At 42.1% G+C, this 23,084-nt stretch overlaps 1 protein-coding gene across 2 annotated transcripts in view; it reads right to left on the bottom strand.

The window, feature by feature from the left end:
• The window catches only part of ABHD12 (abhydrolase domain containing 12, lysophospholipase), a 487,344-nt gene that overhangs the window by 46,079 nt on the left and 418,181 nt on the right, over positions 1 to 23,084 (bottom strand). For both annotated transcript variants that reach the window (XM_085612333.1, XM_085612332.1), the window contains 2 exons: positions 6,435 to 6,517; positions 1,877 to 1,955 (listed from right to left, as the gene is read on the bottom strand). In XM_085612333.1, the coding sequence (XP_085468459.1) occupies positions 1,877 to 1,955; positions 6,435 to 6,517 (162 nt within the window). The remainder of the gene's footprint in view (positions 1 to 1,876; positions 1,956 to 6,434; positions 6,518 to 23,084) is intronic.

Raw genomic sequence — 23,084 nt, 5'->3', positions numbered from 1 at the left:
GCAGCTCGCAAGTCCTAGTCTAAACGGCCCCTCCCTTCTGATCCCCGTCCCCGTCAGATTCCAAACTCCCCAGCCCCCCCCCTCAGGACTAATTCAAGCCCTAAAATTCGGTCCGCGACATGCACTGGCCTCACTTCTAAGCCTGCCACACCCACCAGCGCAGCATCTCCACCAGGCTGGCCGCGCCCCATTACCTAGCGCGGCTCCGACAGCACCTCCCTGCCACCACCCGGGGTCACCTCCTCCGAATGCATCAAAGTCTGCAGCATCTCCCCCCATTGGGATGCGATGGGCGTCACTCTCAGGCCCAGAGTCTCCTCCCGCCGAAGTGCCACCTCCTCCGCCTTCGCCCACGCCAGTAAAGAGCTACGCCATGCTCGCACATGCGGCGCCGCGTCTGCCTTCCAGCGTTTGGAGATAAGTCGCTTAGCCACTATGATTCCCAGATCGAGAAATCGGGAGGCCACCTTAGCCGGTGAAAGAGATGTAGTAAATAAGTGGGCCACTCAGACGGAATGTCCCGGCCCGTACACCTGCGGAGCTCCCTATGTATCGCCTGCCAGTACATTTGTAGTGCTGGGCAGTCCCACAGCATGTGGAGCAGATCAGCGTCAACCACTGCGCAGCGGGGGCAGCTTGCGTCTACGCGATGAAAAAACTTCTTTATGGCAGCCGGCGTAAGGTAGGCCCTGTGCAGGACAAAAAACTGTATTTGACGAAATCTCATGTTTCGAGGTATCCTCCTCGGCCCCTGCAGCACCCTCTCCCACTCTTTATCTACCATAGGGTGGACAAGATCTCCCTCCCACTTCTCGCGTAGTGCCTCTAGGCTGGGCGCCGCGTGTATCCGCAGGGCCGCAGCAAACCATCTGATTAGATGCCCCCCTCGGCCCATGACATGGAGGTATTGCAGCACTAAGTGCTGCTCCGGCTCTTCCCGTAAGTCCCCCCAATGACCCGCCAGCGTCTCTATCAGAGCCCGGTGTCGGAGAAACTGGCCCTGCGCCAGCCCCGTCTCCTCCGCCAGGGTCGCGAACGGTAGAAGGCCCCCTTCCTGGAATAAGTCCGCCAGAGTGTGTATATCCGCCGCGTGCCAATCCTTAAGTTCCGCAGCACCAAGCGTGCCTCGCCCGCAGGGGGAACCCTCCAGAGGAATGGCCGGGGCGTATGGGATCCTGGCCCGTGTCAGCCGGAGGCATCGACGGTAGCATTTATACGCCACCACTCAGGGGTAGAAGGACACATGGGTAAGCACAACACAGAAGGGGTGGGAGAGAAGCACATAGTTGAGAGGGCGCAAGAATGGAGCGCAGCAGGGGCAGAGACATACACAAGGGAGACAGCTGGCAAAAACATGCACTTTCAAAGAGTGCTTAACTGAAAAGAAAAAAGTAGTGCCTGAAAATTGAGCAGTGAAAGGACACAAGTATACTCTGACACCTCGGATCACTCAAGAAGTGAAAACATGTGTGCCAAAAAGTAAAATAACCTGAGAAAGAACACCATGGACAGTAAAGAAGTCTTACATACATATATTTTGTAGTTTGCAAGTATTATAAAGCATAAAAGGGAACAGAAGATTATAGCCTAAAATAAGCACTCGAAGCAGTAAGCAATTACACCCCCACCATTCAGCTATTAGCAAATGCAATATGCTTCTCATACTGACAGATCTTTTTATGTCCTACTTTTAGCTTGGATGGTGCAATTGAATGCACTACCCAAGCTAAGAGAACAGAACCAACAGAAGACAAATAAAAACAGTTTGTGCTGTGGCAATGTGACACATAACTATTAAACTTGGTGCACACATAAAACCGAAAAATCGGTACTTTTCAATGATGATCACATTTCATAACATGTGCTATAAAATTACCTTTCGACCAAGATGGAATGGTACAACAGGATCATCTTCGGCATGAAGTATAAGGAGTGGGCACGAAATATAGTTCACACTGAGAAAAAAAAGACACAAGCTGATATTCACAGCATTCTTAAATTCTCAAAACAGTGAAAATAAGCATGAGTGGATGCAAGATCAGTGACGTGGCAAACAGCACATATTAAAGAAGATACTTACAATGAGTACTCTTCTGCTCGTATTTTTACAGAGGAATGTATGGTGATTAAATGTTTCTGTGGTTGGATGCTGACACCCACTTTAAGAAACAGATCCCTCTATGGTACGATACCAGACAGGCAATGGCAAAGACAGTAGATCTGGCTTGCATTTTGAGTTTTGAATAAACATTTAAAAAGCTTGCTGTAGTGAAAAAAATACTGCAAAACAAAAAAGATTGTTTTGTGCATACAAAGCATCTACGACAAAGATAATTTAATTTTTGAGATGCAAAATTATCCCTCATACCTTCCAATGTAAGCACTCCATCAAAGGCAAAATGATACACCAAATAGCCAATAGAATAAACTGAGGCCAATACTCCGATAGACAGAGTCAAAGTTTATTCTACGTAGGTTTTAAAGAATTTGAAACAATAGGTTACTAAATGTGGTTTGTTGTGTGGCGGTTATATTTGATGGATAACAGTATGGAGGAATTCTGGTGTCATCTTTTATAATGCTATTGTTTGGATTTTATTTTCACTTATGTTTCTATGCCTTGTGAGAGACAAAAACTGCTGAACTCCAAAAATTGACAGAAGACAATCAGAGAGTTCTCGGTATAAGCAAGGGGCATTTGTTTCAAGGTCATCCATCCGTTCTTTGGTGTATAACCTACTGACCCCATGACATACACTCCAAAAATATATTATGACTTTCTTTTTTCTTTCCTCGTTTTCTGCAATCTGATTTCTCTCTTTCCACAATCATCCTTCTAAGACACCTTGCTTCATCCTTTTCCCCATTTCATTCACCCAGAAGCAAGAATTGATTTGTGTGCGTGACCTGTGAACAACTCGATGGGAGTCTTGTCTGTGCCCATGTGAGGTGAATGACAATATGTTACCAGTTGGTTAAGGAGTTTTTCCCCCCCAATCTAATCTATTCACCATGGCCAACTCTATACTCTTCTTCGACCATGCCATCCGTTCTGAGATGATATAACAAACATTTCTTATGCTCCATCTCACAACCTATCAGGATTTCTTCTTTTTCCTTGGAACATAGTTAAACACCACTGTCTGTCAACAAAATTCTCAGGAAGCCGGCTCTATTTTTGGAGAGCCCAGATAGGGTCTCCAGAAATCTTCAGCTTCACTTCAGGCCAACTCAGAAAGAGATCCATAACTACAAAATGATATGGAAAGGAACAATATTGTTCATCAATACTTTTTTCTAAGTTGATAAACCTCTACAAACCATGGGAGCCCACGTCGACTTCCAACACAAAGCTCTATCTATGCCCGACCTGTTCCTCATGCAAACAATGACCTCCTTGCGGCCCCCACCAACAAGAACAGCAGCTCCTGGCATGGACTTGATAAGGTAACTCTTCAGGGGGATGAATCTGGTCCCTGTAATTGACACATGCTCCATCGCGGTGGTCTTGAACTTGTGACATTCCCACGGTCCAGCACAACCATATAACCGCGAGTGGTGCTTTTAGTTTTTCAGTGATATTTTCACTTAAAATTTTAAAAGTCATCTACAGTTCTACTGATTTGATGTTTGTTGGTTGTTTTGGTGTCATGTTATTCATTACCAGTTACTTTATTATTCTAAATAGTTTTGTGATTTTTCTTGTGTTGTGTTTTTACTTTATTGCTATTTGAGTGCTGCATAAATACTTTAGAAATTGCCTCCAAGTTAAGCCTGACTCCTTTTGTCCCAAGCTACCAGAGGGTTAAGCACAGGTTTATTTAGTGGCTTTGGTGGTTCACCCTGACAAGGATTGTGTTTAGTAATGGAGTGGGACTTCCAACCCTCTCAACTAGTAACCCAATTTCCTACAAACTCATTATCGAGAGTACAGAATTAGTCCACAAAGAGCAATCACATCTGCAAAACATCAAATGTTAAATCGAATGCCATGGATGACAGATTCACCCATATACTGTTGTCCAAAGTAATGCAATATGGCCTAATAAATACACCCAACATGTTCCTAAAATCAAAAGCAAAAAATATACAAAGCTATGAGATTGACGTCCTGTTGAATTTTTCTCCCTTGTTGTAAACAGACACAAATGCTTTCCACCTACAAGCCTAACTGCAAACAAACGCAGATGGTTCAGAAAACAAAACAAACCAGTGACCAGCAAGTGCCCATATAGATTTAAATACGGGTGGCAATGTGTAGGAACTCAAAATGATAATGACATTGGTGCGTTCATAAGTGCTAGGTTCCTTGATTGTAGATTAGACACTCACTTAGGAACTTTTGCATGCCGTTGTGACACAACCACTTAGAGGCTGCACACAAGTACTGCAGTGAAACGCACAGCCAGTGTTCCACAACCCGGTCAGCCTGTACTGGTCAAAAATACCGGCACTATGACATCACAGTTCACAAAGCTCCTATGGACTGCACCATTATGTTCCATTGACTGACTGGCTTGTGACAATGATGTCCACCTCTTCTGAAATGCACTCTTGCAATTCAGTGAATGGAGGGCTTGGGTCCATGGCATCTTCATATGTTTTTGGCCTGCCGGTGCTTACACTCCTTGTCTTGGACAGATGTCAGCTGGCTCATGGTCCCAATAGCTGGCTCCTGCAGTTTATGTTCGAAAAACCAGTTTGTTTTGCTGCGGTACATGCTAAAGGCCTTTAGTTTCAGACTTTCCTAAAGCAATCACTCGTATCCATATCGCAACCTGTGCATACCGCTTTGCTCCTGGACACCTTTCAGAAGCAAAGGAACATGTTGAGGTGTAGATACTAGCTCCTTGATCCCGTCACTTGTCACCAGTGTAATGAAGCACCGCAGGAGCAAAAATTGGGGAGCAGAAATGCTTTATTGCACCTTAGCCACAGTTCACACAGGAGTAAATGTCACTTTCAGAATTCTCCTCAAAAGGTCCGAAAGGCATTGCATTCTGCATTTATACTTAAAAAATTAAACTACAAGCTGCAGAATGCAAAGAAAAACCGAAGACTAAATAAGCCACTCACACCTCACATTTAATAACATTAGAATACTACATCTGATAAAAACACCTGCTTATTAAATTGAATGCTATGCATTTAACTGTGCATTAAAAATGATATTGCAGGTCACCATGGAGTTTTGATCCGGCCAACACACTAGTGCCTCCATATGGAAATGAGACTTCTCTGTCTAGCTATATTGTTGTAATTTACAGTTAGGGGTACAGTATGCCATACATAATGACTTTTCTCTGATGGTTATATATAAAGGGATTAGAAAGCAGCCCCACACTGTTGCAGGGGTTGTCACGTGGCCATCTGGGTCACGTGACATCATTCTTCAAAGAACGTCTTTTATGCGGGAAATATCTGCTTCTGTTGTAAATTCCCTCTACCAGTTGTCTACTGAACAGACTATTCTTAGAAAACCATTTTGCATTCATATTAGCTACCTACAGTATATACAAGCACACAGGCAGAAAGATAGATTACTGGATGAACAGTAGACATGAAAAACTAGAGTAAAACTGTGCTCTCAGACAGTGGAACACACACTATGGCGGCCAGAAAATGGGCACTAGGTTTTGTGTTGTGCTATTGCTTAGAAACAAGTTCAGGGTGAAACCAAAGTGCAAAAATCCTTCTAGCTTACCCTCTCCCTATATGTCTTCTCCAGATTAAGTATCAGTAACATCATTAACCTGCCGCAACTGATTAGACAAAGGCAAACAACAGACTCAGGAAACAAAGAACTGGAACTAAATGCAGCTCACTCTCTACCTCTCACCTCCTTTCTAAATCTTGTTATGAAGATTATGGGCACTGTCACTGCCAGAATTAAAGAAGTTGCCTGTGTTACATTTCAGTCACATTACTGTTTCCAAAAACCACACCTAAAAACTGAAATTGGTAAAAACGCATTTACTTCTTTTTTTTCTAAGTGAAATCACTTTCTTTTCCGTGGCAAAAGAAATCAATCTATGTATGGGTAGCATAAGAATGACAAGACATTAATTAGGAAATGGACCTCTCAATTGCTTTCTTGCGTTGAGATTCAAAAGCAATTCTAAAAAAAGTGAACAGCGCACACAACTGTCATTATTTACAGCGAAAGGCACATTAGACTATGCGACGGTCACAATGTGTGACCTATGGGAAGCAAAGATCTTACAACTGGTGCCACAACTAAATGAGACACCTTTGTTGAACATAAACACTCACCTATTTAAAAAAAGAGGCTCAGCTCTTTAAGTAATCTAATCCAGACTGGCAGGGTTTTCATTGAAATATATTTCAATGCAATATCATGTGGACAGTCTATCTGAAATGAGGCTACAGAGCCAGACAATCATTTGTGTTTCATTCCTTTCAGCAGCACTTACTTCTCATCGCTTGCGAATTTAATTCCACTTTCTGTGATGGGATCAAGGAAGAACCAATCAAACCCAGGGAAGTATCTGTAGATCTGAGACAAAATGTAAGCGGTTTAAAAACTATAACTGAGAGCAAGTTAACATTAGACAGAAACGCAAAGGAAGTTTAACTAAGCAGGGGAAAAAAGGCTCAGCATATATATGTTAATGTAGCGCCTGTACTCCATACACCACATGGGATGCCAAGCTGCTACTTTATTCAAAGATTATAGCTAAAACTTATTGAATTTTTTTTTTTTTTTTTTTTTTTTCTTCTTCTAAATTAATTTGTATCATGCTTGCTTGTTTGTTTCACTGCTCATTGCCCGACTGTTTGTTGTAAATAAAAACTGTAAATAAATAAAAAAAATAAAATAAAAAAAAAAAACTTATTGAATTGCATGAATACTTTAGTGAGACAAAATATTTTAACAAATAATAAATGTGTATAATCGAGAGGTATTACCAATTTGTAACAAGCGAGGCACAGCAGATAAAAATGCAACTATTTGTTTTATTGTCCCCACACAACCCTAGAGCATTCGATTTTGTTGGCTAACAGGAAGGCTCTACTTTGCTGTCCTGAGAACTAGGTATTGACATTTACAGCCGTGCTGGTCCCACAAGCAAAGTTACTCTGTTCCATAGACGTGGGTGTTCTTGATTTGCCGTCACTTTATCTGCCCTCATTTCATCTCTTAGTTGTACTCGTTCATTTGACAATTCTATAGATCTCAGTTTAGGATAGGCATCAATTTTCCCATGGATGAGTAATAATACAGATTTATACTAACAAAACTTCCCTAGTTGCCATCTTGAGAGAATCAGACTACTATACCACTGAAAAAATCTTTAAATTGTAAAAGTGTTGCCCGCCAATCATCTCTTTGCTGCCACTCAAATCTCAGGTTGAACAAATAAATATTCTATAGCAAGCGCACATCTAAATAAAAGAATGCCCCTATGTTGTGTATGTCTCACCGACACAAGATCGTGCAAGTGCACTAAGTGAGTTTCCATTTCTTGTTTGACATTGTCTGGGTGCGTTCAAAACAGGCCATATAACCTAGTGCTAATAAAACCCACCTCAATCATAAAATGGTAAGCCACAAGAACCCTATCATAAAGCATTGTGAAAGCAAGACCACTGAAAAGCCTTTCACAATTCAGCTCTCAAAACATATTCCTGAAGAAAACATATGCTCAAACTTCAAGAAAAGGAAAGAATTTCCCCTTCTCAGGCTAAACACTTCAATGAATTTTGCAATTTTAGGTGGCCTAGCCCTCCATGGCTGGCCTCACAATATCAGAAGCCGAGTCCTCAGTTGTCCTGCTTCACTACCATCTTTCTCTCGACTCATGTCACACAAACAGCTAAATCTGCAAATATCTATTTACGCCTGTGCAGAAAACTGAAGCTTCAGCTACCCGCTACTTCTCATCAGCAGTGGCATATTCTTGTAGGCTCTTAGATAAACTTCAGAGTGCACCTCACTTCCAGTTCAAGACCATCAGACATCACCACTCCAGTAATAAATGAGCTTCACTGTTTTTCTCTTGTAATGCTAGAACGTTGAAACTTGCCTTCATCACTCTTTCGGGCTGAACCTCCTCCACCGGGATTTCTCCTACCTGTTCCACAATTTTCATTCACCTTCCACAAAAATCTTTACACCCTCACTTTACAAATAATGCCCCAGAAAGTCTTTATCAATGTATTTTTTTAATATGGATGTGTTTTGTTTTCCAGGTCAACCATGTTCCCCTTCTGCCCCGCCACCACCACTTCCTGCCCTCGAGTCAACCCCTCCCACTAATCGAAAACCAATCTAATATGGATATTCTTGATTAGAAAGTAGTGTTTAATGCCGCATACAATAGAAACTCTATCCCCTGACCTTCAAGACGATTGTTCTCTGTAAAGCACTCCGAGGCACCGGCTCAAGAATTTGTATCATATTTCTTGCTGTTTCTTGACTCTCCCAAAGTGGAGATGTTTATTCAGATGTAGACCTCATACAGCAAACTACATCTCAGTGACGATGCTCAATGAGGTTAAATGTTGTGGGGCTGTTTGATGCAAGAGGGGACATGGCTTAGCAGATCAGGTAAGACTGCTCTGTTTGGTTTGATTACTGGGCATATTTGCATGTTCCCTTTCTTTAAAAGCACAGATGAATTTAGAAAATTATAGAAATGTTGTCTGAAGACTTCCCTGTTGATTGCAAGGAACAATTTAAGAATTTTCATCAGTTTTGTTTTATAGCAATAGGATCAGGAAAATATGGATATCTTTATGAATTCTATATTTTTCATCAGCAACATGGTCTGTCGTGGTACAACTACTACACATACTACTCTGAAGCTAAAAAAAATGAATAGATGTACGCCATTGAAGCCTCCACTCCTGTTTGCAGCTGTAAAGTAAATGAAGGACAACTACCTGAAACTTAACACAGCAAAACGTGAGATCCTCACAGGTAGGAACAGGAGGACCATCCCAGCTGTGTGACTAATGGACAAAAGAACGTGTAGCCCCAATGACCCCGGGCAGCAAGATGATTGTCCTTGGCATCCTCAAGGAGACCTAAGTCCAATAAACCGTGCAAGTTAATCAAAGCAATACATCTCCAGTAAGTTACACTGAGTTCAGAAGGCAGCTGGAAACCCACTCCTCCACCTCCCAATATGGGACCTCCTTCATTTTAAACTTATGGGCTCTGCAATGGCTTCCAGTAGCCAGACGTATCTTCTTCTTAGCACTATTACCATGTTGTTAACCTCTTTTCCCACAACAAAAGCTTAGAACCGTCCAGCCAGCGACTAACTGAGACATAGAGCAGCTCTACAAATAGTCATCACTAGGTTCAGGAAATGACAAATGGGTGATGGTGCCTCTGCGCTCAGACTGCCAAGCTTTGAAATACCCAACTAATCAGTAGGAAAAAGCTAACATGCATTCCAGAAAGCAGTAAAAGCTGGCTTTCCTCTTCTCAGGTGAGACCTCACCCACAGTTCCTACATTGAACCCGGTCTTAAATTGTGTACCTATAATTAGCTCACTCATCTGAACTGCACAATATGATTGGCGGGCAATTAATCAACACTTACCAACTATAATTGCAGCATGGGGTGCATGGTCAGGAAGATGATGGGGTATGACTGTTTTTCTGAGATCTTAGTCAGGGTCTAATAATAAAGTAAAGAAATAAGCCAATTTGAGGGGCTCCTACACTCTCATCTCCACAGTGCTGTGTTACAGAACTGGTCTAGCCTACACAATTCACAAGCAGAGAAAAAGGGCTTGGATGAAATCACTGAAAAATACGTGCGCTGAGAGCAAGATGGCAGCGGCGTAGGACTCTGCTGCGGAGCCTCTGCGTTGCCCTTCCACAGCGACGGAGAAATGGAGTGCCTCCCCATGGAATAGGTGATCCTACCTGATGCTGACGACCCCGGGCGGGATTGCTGGTGACGCCACGGTTTCCATCTCAGCTGCGGAGCCTCCGAGGGTCGGCTGTTGCACGAAGACGGAGACTAGGTTAGCAAGACGCGGAGCGGCTGAGGACACGCCCACACAGGCGGCGGGATCCTTGCGATGCTCCGCTAGAGGCTGGGCTGAGCTCCTGCTGGCGGCAGGTGGAGAAATCGTCAGGAAAGAACAGAGTGCTTTCCGAAGAGGGTTTTTAGTTCTAAAATTCTGTACAATGCCACCAAAATCGATGCGGCAGCCGCGTGAGCAGAAAGAAGCGGCTGTGAGTAATCCGGCTTTGATGTCCCCTGCAAATATGGAAACACCAGTAGGTAAGCCCCTGGAGAACCGAATTATTAAAAAACAAGACCTGGGGGCTAAGCGGAGGGCGCCTCATGATAGATATCAAATGGCAGGCAAAAAAGGTGGCATACCAATGGTTGCAGAAGAAGGAAAGGGGACACAGGAAAGCAATATTATAAATAACGCAGCCACAACACCTCAGCCGGCCATTACTGCGTTTTTTAAAACCCGGGATGGAGCAATAATTGTAGATCCAAATTTGCCTAATTTGTCACCTAATCTGAACCCAGATGGCACGGAGTCCACCCAGTCCCTGTCCTGACCTTCTCCCCCCCCTTGATACTCCTATGGATCGGTAGGGTCCCCCTTCTAGGGGAGCACATGCTGCTGTTTTCGATTGTGGGTTGCCTTGTGGTTTGATTTTTTTGTTGTTATTTATGTTAAAAAGAAACCGTTATGTGGGGTCCGGATGGTGTGGCCATCAACGCTGCTAACTCCTGTACGTTTCCCTTTGCCGCAGCATGCGTTCTACCGTGTGTATCATATGCTCCTCTTGTTTGCTAGCGGCCGGCCTGAAGGTTGTAGGCCCATCTTTGTATATTCTTTGAACTTTGTAATAAACGGTTTCAAAAACAAAAAAAAAAAAAAAAAAATCTGAACCCAGATAACTGCTCACTGGGTATTGATCATTCTTCTGCTGCGGAAGGGTCACAAGAATCACCAGCCTCTAATTGTCTGAGAAAAGATGTACCCTGCAACCAGAGGCTGGAGACTCTGGATGTGGGACCCAATATTTCAGCTTTAATTCAAGCACCTCCACCTGTTGTGATAAAAGATCCCTATGCTCTAGGTTACAGGGACGGAGGCAGCTCACACGAGGGCCTGTGCAGTGGTACCATGTCTGACAAACCTACAGCAATGGATGCTATATTGAGGCCATCTCAGACGGCCCGGATACATTTTATTCTCTGACGGAGGATTCACGATCAGGGACCTCAGAATCGGAGGTAGCACTCAGTGACTCAGAGCATATCGACAATACTTCAGGGTCTAGTACAGTTGAAGCGCCTGAAACAACCCGGAAACGCCCAAAAACCTTAAGGAAGTCTATAAAAGGGGCTAAAGGCCCCAAGGAGATTCAAAGAAAGAATGGTGCTTCTGGTCTAAAATGGGATTATTCAGACACTGGTATAATCGGCCCTCTCGAACAAGCTTCAAGTTTGGGTTGCATCCCTTCGTCCTCTGAGCAGCTAGGAGAAACCATAACAACAATGGATAAATCGATAGCAAGCCTCATTTTGGAAACTATCAAAGACCATCAGGCAGAGACCAGAGCAGATGGGAAAAAGACAAGACAGGGTACAAAAAAACTGGAAGGGGCTTTCCGAAAAGTAGGACGTACATGCGGCGAAATTTGTGAAATGCTGGACTCTATGGAACTAAGAACTGTCGCTGTTGAGAAAGATCTGGCGGTTGTGAGAGAGCAAACAAAGACCCATGAAACTCAACTGTCTGATGTTATGTGGAAATTGGAGGACCTAGAAAATCGCCAGCGTAGAAATAATCTTCGAGTTCTGGGGATCAAGGAAGGTATGGAGGGGGAAGATATTCGGGGGTTTATGTTAGGTCTCTTTAAGGAGGCCTTCCCAGAACTCCTCGGCTGGGATTGGAATCATGAGATCCAGAGAGTTCATAGGTTCCCTTTTGTTCGCCATAACATGCCTAATAGAGATACTGGCCAACCGAGGGCAATCTTGGTATTTTTTGGTAATTTCTCTTTAAGACAGGCCATCTTTGAGAAAGCCCGTCCGGAGACTAGACGACAGTTTAAAGGGGCCTCCTTTTTCGTACGTCCTCATTTCTGTCATATAACACTGTTGAGCGCAGATGGCGCTTAAGGCAGTTAATCAAGCCATTTCAAGAATCTGGGTTTGAAGCCTATCTGCTGGCCCCAGCAAGGTTGAAAACGGTTGTTAAAGGGGCTGTTAGATTTTTTACGTCTGAAATTCAGGCTAAAGAGTATCTGGTACAAGCTCAGGGGGAGAAGAGAAAGATTTAGTAGGGATATATCCTTTTTTTCAGTTAATCTTTCTCTATAAAAAAATAGTTGATTCGGAGTTGCATAGGGAGCAATATGTTTGGCTAAATGAAAGGCGGGGGAAAGGGGAGGTAAAAAGAGGAAAAAACAAAGTGGGGGGGTGCTGGAGGCTCCATGGCGTTCAATGTTCGCCCTATCATACAGACCTGTGTGGTCTGGCTGCTCTGATATGGAGGGGGTGGGGGGAAGGGTGTAAGGCTCAAGGGAGGGGGAGGAGGGGTGGGTGGGAGGTACTGGGTTTTTCGTTTGAGATTGAAAGCAAACCACAGATAAAAATGTTGTTGTATATTTTTCGTATGTTTGTGTCATTTGAAAGTAATCTGGAAAAAAATTGGAAAGGCACTAAGTGGGCAAGGGGGAAAAGAATGTATAATAATTTTGATGATGATTCTATACAGATACTTTGGATTGAGATTAATAATCTGCACATAAAACGTAGGATTATTTTGGCGGGGGTGTGCGCTAATGATTATGGCTAAATTACGTATCGCAACTATAAATATCTGCGACCTAAATGACGGGGCCAAGAGAAGAAGAATCCAAGAAGATCTTAAAGTTTTACATGCAGATTTGATTTGTCTTCAAGAGACTCATATAGCTTGTAATGATTATAAAATATTAGATTTGTTGGGCTTTAAGCTAACTGCTTATACAACACAAGATGTTAGGACTAAAGGGGTAGCAATCTTGTCATAAAATAATAATATTACAGGAGGTAGAAAAAATATGGATAAACACGGCAGATGGATAATTATGTAAGTTAGAAGTGGAATTGGTTTGTTTACTCTGTGCTTAATTTATGCTCCTGTTTTAGACGACCCTTCAATGCTAAATTTTTTGGCATCGGAGCTTCCGTCCTGGCCTGAACCTTATATAATCTGTGGTGATTTTAACGTTAATGGAACAAAATATATGTTTAATCAAGCAGTGGGAGTAAATAGGAATCGTAAACCTCAATCATCTAACGCACTTAAAAACTTGATTAAAGACATTGGCTTAGTTGATGTGTGGCCCAGTTTGAGAAGTTCAGAGTTTGGATATACTTACTTCTCTGCGCCTCATCTAAAATTTGCTAGATTGGACTATTTTTTGGTGACTCCCTCTCTCATGAAGGATGCTAGGATTGATATATTTCCAAGGATAATGTCGGATCATAATCCTTTGGTTTTTGAATTTCCCGGGTCAGGAGTAAGAGTAGGACATAATAAGTGGACATTTGAGAGAGCATTACTCACTGATCACGATTATGTGAGTCATATGAAACAATGGATTGGTGAATTTTTTTATTTCAATAAAGATAGCACAATAATCTGGGACACCTTTAAGGCCTCTGTGAGAGGGGAGACACTGCGTTACAGTTTAATTAAGCAGAGAAAGAGCGCAGATCAAGTTAAAAGTTATTATCAGAAAATTGCTTTATTAGAGAAGGAACTGATTGAGATCGTTAATAAAGGCGGGGATCACACAAAGGTCTCTGATTGGATAATGGTGACCAAAGCTTCACTGAATGATTTTTATGTAGAAAAAACAGCTGGGAAGTATCTGGCGAAAAAGCAACAATGTTATGAGTATAGTGAGACAGTTGGTCGAATACTAGCAGTTAAGGCGAGGCAACAAATAGCTATGGGTCATATTAAACGGATCAGGAAGCCTCAGGGAGACATAGTCACGGACCCTACAGAAATTAGGGAAGCCTTTAAAAAGTATTATAAGGAGTTATATACTGCTGCTGATACTTTAGAGGAAACAGAGAGGCCATATGAAACTGAATTCTTACCAAAAATAAAAATATCTCAGGAGGAAGCTCTTTCCTTGGGCATAGAAATTTCGCAAGAGGAGCTTTATTTAGCTGTACAAGACCTTCCATCAGGTAAAGCCACTGGTATGGATGGTTTACCATTAGAATTTTATAAGATTTTTTTTACTGAAGTGGCGCCCGAGGTATTGGGGCTATTCAAAGAAGTTAGGAATGGGGCAGCTCCTCCAGCATCTTGGGGGGCCGCCAATATTATAATTTTTTTTAAAAAGGGGAAGGATCCTCTGTATTTGGGTTCTTATAGACCCATCACATTACTAAATAGTGACACAAAGCTATACTCTAAAATATTTGCATCCCGCCTTAATAAGATTTTACCACAATTGGTGACAGCCTGACAACATGGCTTTATTCAAGGGAAAGGGACGGACGATCATATTAGGCACCTCGTTGCTTTATTCGATGCAACAGATGTTTTAAGGAAACCTATGGCTGTAGCTTTCTTAGATGCCGAGAAGGCTTTCGACCGCGTTTCCTGGAAATTTCTTTGGAAATGTTTGGAAGCTCACGGGTTGGGGCCAGAGTTTATTACAGCCATTCTGGTATTATATGCTAAGCCCACTGCTCGTTTAGAAATGATGGGAGGGGAGTCTGAATCATTTCTAATAGAGAGAGGAACAAGGCAGGGTTGTCCTTCCTCCCCTTTGTTGTTCGCGCTATATATAGATTCTTTCTTGCGTCATCTGGGGTCTTCTCCTAATATCTCCCCAATTACATTGCACGGTTGAGAGGTCAAAATAATGGCATATGCTGACGATGTAGCAATAATTACATCAGAGCCCGATAGAACTATGATAGAGGTTGAGTTATTGGCTCATCGATTTGGCTCACTCTCAGGCTATCGACTGAATACAGCAAAGACTCAGATCTTGGCCAATAGATATACTATTATTGCTGATAGCAGGCTGGTTGAAGAGGCTACATATTTAGGGATACGTATAAAAGCAAAGGTTGATGATATTATTGATTTAAACCTTACCCCTATAATTGGAAAAATAAAAAGTGATATGTATCGATGGGATAATCTAAAATTATCCATAATTGGCCGATGTAACTTAGTTAAAATGACTATTTTGCCAAAATTATTATATATTTTTCGTACGATCCCGCTTGAAATATCTAATAATTGGTTTAAATTAATTGAGCGAGAGATCTCTAGGTTCATATGGTCATATAAACGCACACGGAGATCGAATATTTACCTATCCTTGCCTAGAGACAGGGGAGGCCTTGGTTTACCTAATTTTAAACTTTATTATTTAGCAGTTTCCTTGCAGTATTACTGGCCACTTTTTGGTGCAAAAAAAGGGGGAAATAGTAATAAACTCTAATTCTGTACCATCAATTTTTGAATATTTAATCGGCCCACGTGCTAATGGTTGCTTATTAAAAATGTATGAACCTAGCTACTACAAGAAGGCCCGGGTTAAGACTGTCAGCGGCATTTCGAAATTGGACTGGTATTCGGAAGAAAATTGGGATTGGCAGATACAGTAGATATACACCACTGATAGAAAATGAGCAGATACCGGAGGCCTTGTCAGACTGGCACCTACAGAGATAGGATAAACTAGGGGTTTCCAGGATAGGAGATCTTTTAAAAGGAGAACATATTGCATCCTTTGAGGAACTGAGGATTAAATTTAATATAGATCATCGAGATTTTTTAAAATTTTTACAAAATAAGAGACTTCCTTCTTAAGAAAGCTGGTGGTACGATAGGTTTTTCAGCTATACCACTTTTGGAAGCCCTATGCCATACATCTAAACTTACAATCTCTTCTCTTTATAGTTTACTACTTGGAAATGCTACGGATGATCTTGAAAAACACGAGCTGAAATGGCAGGCCAGGATTGATGCCGCAGACTCATGTTTTATAAGGTCTATAGAAACGGGCAATCTGGTTTTGAGGTCTGCCAATTTGCGGGCACAACATTATAAGACTTTATTTGATTTGTATATTACGCCCGCGAAAATTGCTAAATGGGGGGACACAGAAGGGACCCACTGCTTCAGATGTAAATCATATGAACCAGATATAATTCATATTTTTGCAACATGCCCCGTCTTGGATCTACTAAAAAGAGAAACGACAACATTTCTGTCGATTGTATTGAAAAAAGAAATTATGCTTTCTCCTCAATTAATGATGCTTGGGGTAACAACACAAGATAGTCATAATAATGAATTTTTATTTATATCTATGGCTGTGCTTAGATTATGTATTGCTTCAGTTTGGCTTGATCCCTCTCCCCCTACCTTTTTGCAATAGAAAACACGGCTGGTTCACATTTTTAATCTTGAAAGAGCACTTTATGCAAAAAAGGGCAAAAAGAACAGAGAATTAGGGATGAAGATTTGGAACCCATTAAAAGATTGGGTGGATGGTTTAACTCAGGAATCTGATTAGAATGTATTCCCTTTTTTTTTTTTCCCCCTACCTATGTTGATGCTCTTTTTATTTCAATGATGATTACTGCTAGAACAAGAATATGTTTAGAAAATATGTGTATGTGTTTTTGCTTTCTGTAATCTGCGGAATAATTTTAAATAAATAAAAATAAAAAAAAATACGTGCACAGCAATCTCCCTAATTTCTGAAGGCACCTGAGCTGAAGACTGATCAAGTGCAATGAAACTTCCATGCTGTTGTAGTGTACTCCATTATCACTAAGATACAGTCTGGTGCAACATAGCTTTTGTACACGACCTCCGTGGCGATAGTAGGAACAGAAAGAAACTCAAGAGGGCGGGAATATTGGATTTCTTGCTGCCGTCCTCAGTGAAGGCAACAGGGAAATGCCTCTTCTCGCATGGCGGGTGTTGGTTGTAAAACACAGCATCATATGCAGGTTTTTGTTTGGAGTCAGTGGAGACCATGAGGGGGCGTGACTTTAGGCTCCTGTGTCATTTTCCATCATAGCTGCCACCTGATGCCTTACAACAGAGTATTTCCCAATCCATTATGGTTTCTTTATTCGTTTCAGTTTGCATAGTGGTTCATTTTCTGTGAGCATTCTATTTAAGGCACTGTGATCACTAACATGTACGTTGCAGCACTACTTGATAGTTTTTCCGGTGTTGTTTTGATTCCAGCTTTTTCCTGCTTTTCATTTTATTTCCCCCTTTTTCAGTTCCAGCTTTTTCTTTGAACCTTTGTTTCCTTCAGTTTCTTTTGCTTCTACCCAGAGAATTGTTGTCTAACCCATTGGGTGGAATGACTTTGACTAGTCATAATAATGCTACTGTCAACTGCACACACCTATTGGCGGGTTATTTCTATAAATGTTTTTTTCTTCCAAATGGGCAATATGTTTAGGGTGGCACAACAGCTTTAATCACTGGCTGGCTGGCAGAGTGGCTACAAAGAAGGATCGTCCAAGCTTTAAAACAAAGAGCTTAAACTTTAAGGAGCAGCTATTGCATCCCACACTCAAAACATCCCAAGCATGAATCACATAGCAAGGCTTATGCCTATTTCAGGACAAAGGAGGCAAAGATTGTAGAGAGGCAGGGCATAATACAGAAATTGCACAAGCGGAAAAGGTGAACAACCCTGGAGGGTTGAGAGACAGGGGTTATGAGCAAGGATGGGAGGGCATAGGGAGTGTAGTAACCGCACTAGGACTTCAAAGAAACATCTAAAAGGAAACCATGTTGTGCACATCCAAATGGTTTTCGAGGACACAGGTTTAAGGTAGAACATTTGCTTATAGCCAAACATTGTACCTATGGTCACCTATGGTCTTGTATTCAACCTCTTTCATTTTATGGTAGAAGGCGTAGTTAAAGACAGTGAAGGTAGATCACAGCACTAAATGGTAATCATATGCACCTCTGTCTCTGGGTAGAGGTTACTGATACGTTTGCAACAGGCCCCCTGCTACATGGGGGTGAATTAAACTTAGTGACATGTAGGAAAATGGATAAGAGGTAACAGAGAGAGAGAGATTCAGTGGAGTTCACTTCCCTACAGAGGCAGTCCTAAACAGCAGCAATTTAAGAATGTGGTGCCCCTCCCCCCAATTGGTAAGTCAATCAGTTTCAGGTTCTGGGACCTCTTTGCATTCTCCAGCTTCTCTGATTTATATTCCAAGATCAAGACAGACTTCCTAACATTCTGCTGGAAGGCAGCCAGCCCCCTATTTATCTTTTTCTGTTGAGTGATAAAGTCCTCCATGACTGTTTCTCTAGCCTCTATTATTTTACTTACTGTTTCATTTGAAGTAATCTTTGCACGAATGGTTTCAAATCTCAACATTACATCCATCAATTTCGACTCTATCACACCATTCTTCGTGTGGGGTATCTTTGGAGGTGCTGTCAAAAGTTTCTCCCTTTGGGCCAAGCATGTAATAGAGTTACTGTCAACTGGTTCACAAGAGCCCCTGTTATTTGCACCATCCGCCAACTGAGTTCTGAAATTAAAATACTACAGCAACAATGCCTGGCTGCTGATGGGTTAAGAGGGTCCTCCTTATGCTTCCTGCCCATTACTAACTCTTCTGTAGTGCAGCTCCTGCCACCCATCATAGGAGGCCATACAGTCCCAGCAGGCTCAGCTGTGCTCTGTGGGATCCAGAGCACCCTTCATCCACAAGCAGGAATTAACCTGCTATCCTCACTTGGTAAAGTGAGTGAAGAAATCACATCTCCACTGTGAGGATCGGGAGAAGGCGCTGGAAGGCCCCTGTGAAAGCCTCACATGAACTAGGGAGGCTCCCAGAGACTATCCATCTGTTGTGGTGGCACCACCTACAAGCACCAGTCTTCCACATCTCCCACCTGCGTACAGCTCTCACCGCTCTCCAGTATGGGTGCCTTCAACATGAGTGTGCTCATCATGTGCACACTTTAGGTTGGGGAGATCAGCAGAGATCCACTGCTGATTTCACCACCGCAAGCCTTATTCGTGAATTGTCATTTTTCAGCAATCAGGTGCTGGGACTTCCAACGTCATTTGTATCATTCAAGAACACACAGCAACAGCCAGCACTTGTGATGCATGATGGAAATGGCCTGAATGATGCAGAGCTTCAGAGAACGCCGCTGTCCTATGGCTTTTTATGCCATAGTGTCTTGGCTTAGATTTTAAATGCTTGCTAAACTGTGCCGTCTTCTTCCTCTCTGCTTTACCTGTCTGAAGTAATCAAAGAGACACATAGTTGTATATCTAGTAAGGATAAATCTAGAGGCACTCAAACAAAAGTCCAAAGCTTCAAGGTCTCACAGAATGAGAAGAATAATTGAGTTCTTGGGTCTTCTTTTTTTTAATCTTTCTTTAAAAGTGATACAGCCAATGCATATTGTTCTGAAAATAACTTCTTCCAGGAATTAATATGTTCATTGGTCTAAAATAGGTGTAGTCCACCAAATTGACAATATACAAAGCTGTGGAAACTCTCCAGACACGTAGTCCCTGTTCTCCTATTCATATGCGGAAACCAGAGTCTGTGGCTAACCTTGCAAGTCCCAAACGGCGTTTGGCAAAATATTGCTATTAAGAACTACGGCACATAAAGCTATTCAAGCTGGAAGGTCTGTAAATTTGTGCTTCACTCCCAGAATATCCTGAACACATGCTACTCTTGATGCAACCAACGCAGGTTGTAATCTGAATGCATTTATTTCAGATGTTACCAATGAGGCATTATTTTTGTCTGGTCTCTCAATACCCTTACAATATAACCTAGTCCAATAAAAAATTGACTAGAAGGAGGTCTAAAGTGAGGATAAAATGTAGTAAAAAACGTTTTTCCCTTATTTATGTACGCTCCAGGCCCCATACCAACTGAAAAGGTAAAACAAAAAGGGAATGAATGAAAATGGGGGAAACAGAAATGAAAATGTTAATTTCCTTTGTATGCACTTGTTCGTATAGATGCTCTGCATACCCCTGCCATTTACTATTGGGTTCAGACGGTAAATGTTCTTTTTCTCTGAAGAAGTCTTTCAATTCATGGGGTGTTGAGTGAGTCCTCCTACAGCGGGTATTACACATATTCATCAACTTCAATAGTAGATTATTATTTGCACAGCATGGAATGGAGGGTAATATATGTGTGATGATTAAATGTTGAGGATAAAGCATGTCCAAACAACACTGACTTTGGAATAGGTGGGTGCACACATGCAAATCTACAGCACTATATGCTACAAACGAATGCTTACAAGGTAAATGACATTTTCCATTTGTTCCATTAATGGCTATCCATAGACATGCTCTGCATAGACTGTAAAGCAGCACACTGAAAGCGGTGATTAACCAGTTGAGGCCACAGATGTCTGAAACAAGGTTCTCAATACTGTTTGGCTGATTGTAGCCTGGTGATGGGCCAAAATATCTACACAGTAGTTTTTAGAGAATTTTTTTTGAAGTTAAACATGTAGCTACCTTGCAAATATCAGCTATGGGAATACTTCCTAAGAAAGTCAATGTTGCACCTTTGTTTACAGGTAGTGTGTGCACTAGGAGGGGTAGGCAGAGGTCTTTTGGCTTTATGGCAGCAGATCTGGATACATTTGACAATCCTCCTAGCAATGGCAGCTTTAGATATTGCCTGACCCTTATGGGGCTTAACAAAAGTGGCAAACAGTTGCTGGATTTTACAAAAACGTTTAGCTATGTCAATGTAATATATTAGAGTGCAGTTCACATGTAATGTATGAAGAGCTGTTGCAGCTACTGAGTTGGGGTGAAGGAAAAATGCTTGGAGCTCAATTCTTTGGTTGAGGTTGAATGGATTTAAGGGTTAGTTTTAAGGATGTCCAGATCATTACACACCTGAAAGAAAGGCTCTTGTAAGGTAAATGCTTGTACCTCACCAATAAGCTTTAAAGGTGTAAAAGGCATAAGGTAAGGCAATTTGTTGAATGTTCGAAAGGAGATCCCATTAGCCTTGTAAGAACGACGAGGAGGTTCCAGATGGGAGCAGGTGGGATCATTGGTGGAATAACTCATTGGAGGCCTTCAATTAGGCCTTAATGACAAAAATTCCAAATAGTGAAGAATGAAGGAGCCACAGCAACTAAGTGTAGGTATATAGAGGTGGAAGCTAACCCTGACTTCTGAATGTGAAGTAGGTAGCAAACGTGTTCTGGACAGTGGGTTTTAGAGGATCAATTTGCTTTTGGAGTACAATACAGGACAAACCTTTTACACTTAGTGGCATAACAAGGGTGTGTTATAGGTGTATAAGCTTTTATGAAGATGTTCTTGCACTTTAGTGGCAAACTGAGGTATGCACTTTAGTGGTAATCTCAGATAACCAAACTTTAAGACCTTGGGTGCCAGATTGCCAAGTTAAGCTGTCTGGGGACAGGGTGTCTGATTCCGCCTTGGTTTTACATGAGCATTGTTGGTGAGCTTCTCGTTGGGGGAGACCGACATCTCGAGAAGTATTGAGAACCAGGACTGCCTGGGCAAGTTGGAAGCTACCAGAATGAGTGTGAGGGATGTTTGTCAGAGCTTCCTCAACACGTTTACGTGAAGTGGGAGAGGAAGAAAAGTATAGGCAAATATCTCTGACCAGCTCAAACATACAGTACTGCATTTGGGCTGCAGGTGTAGGAACCTGGAGACTAAGCTCTGACATTTTACATTTTCGTGTTGGCAACCAGGTCTATTTAGGGAACACTACAGTGATGGAAGTACGGAAGCAGGACTTATGGGTGTAGTTCCCACTCATGGTCTTGATGATGCATCCTGCTGAAGAGGTCTGCAAAGCCATTGTCCACAATCAGAAGATATATACACAAAAGGTTAGGGAGTTAGAGGATATTCGGGCAGGGGCCACCCTCCAAAGCCTGACACATGGGAAAAAAAATAAGGGACCCGGCCACTATCTATGTGGAGTTCCTAATTATTCCTGTTTGCTCACATTTATGGAAAAACGTGTGGTTTTTCGCAAAACCCTCACCCACCAGGGTTACCCCTTGGTGGCATGCTTCATCATAGGGTCCTTCTCATTCCGCTACGGAACGAGGCGTGCTGCAACCAGACGGACTAAGTGGGAGCACTGGTAGAAAAGACTATGTGAGGCAGAATGTTCTGCTGGGGAGGAGTGAGGTAGAGGAAGTGTATGATTAAAAATACCTGACCAGTGGGTGATACTACTTTTATTGTTACCCCCAGTCGGTATGAACAAAAACAGGAGGAAAAAACGAGGACTATATGGGATATTAAGGAGCCCAAATCCTAACGGTCAACATGTTTCTAGCCTATCCCTATGGCTATTCTTCAGAACCTAGTGTTCTCTAATGTTGTACCTAGTTCCACTCCTACAGTTGGTTTACTAAAGACCAACTTATTTACAGTGCAGCAATCGCATAATTATACTCAGGTGATGTACAAAATTATACCACCTGGTAATCCTACTGTGATAGTTCTGAAATGAGAAAACAAAGAGGAACAAACAGTTTTAATGTCTCCACTTATGTCCCTGAAAAGGACTATGTAGATTGGTGAAGTTCGCCTTTTCTCTAAATAGTGTATTCTTGATTAGTGAATAAACCAAACCTTATGTAATAAATTTTATCAAAAAACGGAGACACATCTAATGTGGTGATTCTAGAAAAAGTGAGTCTTTCATGCTCTTAGCGTCATTGTCACTCTGGAAGGAAAAAACCTGCATACATTGATGTGGCTGTTGGTATCTAAATCGTGATTCCTTGACACCCATTGATATTATCACAAAACGGACACACACAATAACAAACACACAAAACACACCATTTATCTAAAAACACGTAATTATCACTTTGAAGCCAAGGCTCCGTGGTTACACCCGGCAGGAAGTTCCGCTTTTAGTCACACACTGTTGGAAGAACAATATGTTGATAAAGGTTGTTACGGGCTAGAGAACCTTTTTGTTAAAGAGGTCGTAAAAATATTAGGTGATCCATGAGGGCCCCGTCATGGTAGTCACTCA

This window comes from Triturus cristatus, chromosome 6, assembly GCF_964204655.1.
Source record: "Triturus cristatus chromosome 6, aTriCri1.1, whole genome shotgun sequence".
Taxonomy (NCBI): Eukaryota; Metazoa; Chordata; class Amphibia; order Caudata; family Salamandridae; genus Triturus; species Triturus cristatus.
The sequence above is the reverse complement of the archived record's forward strand: the minus strand, read 5'-3'. Positions and strand labels throughout refer to the sequence as shown.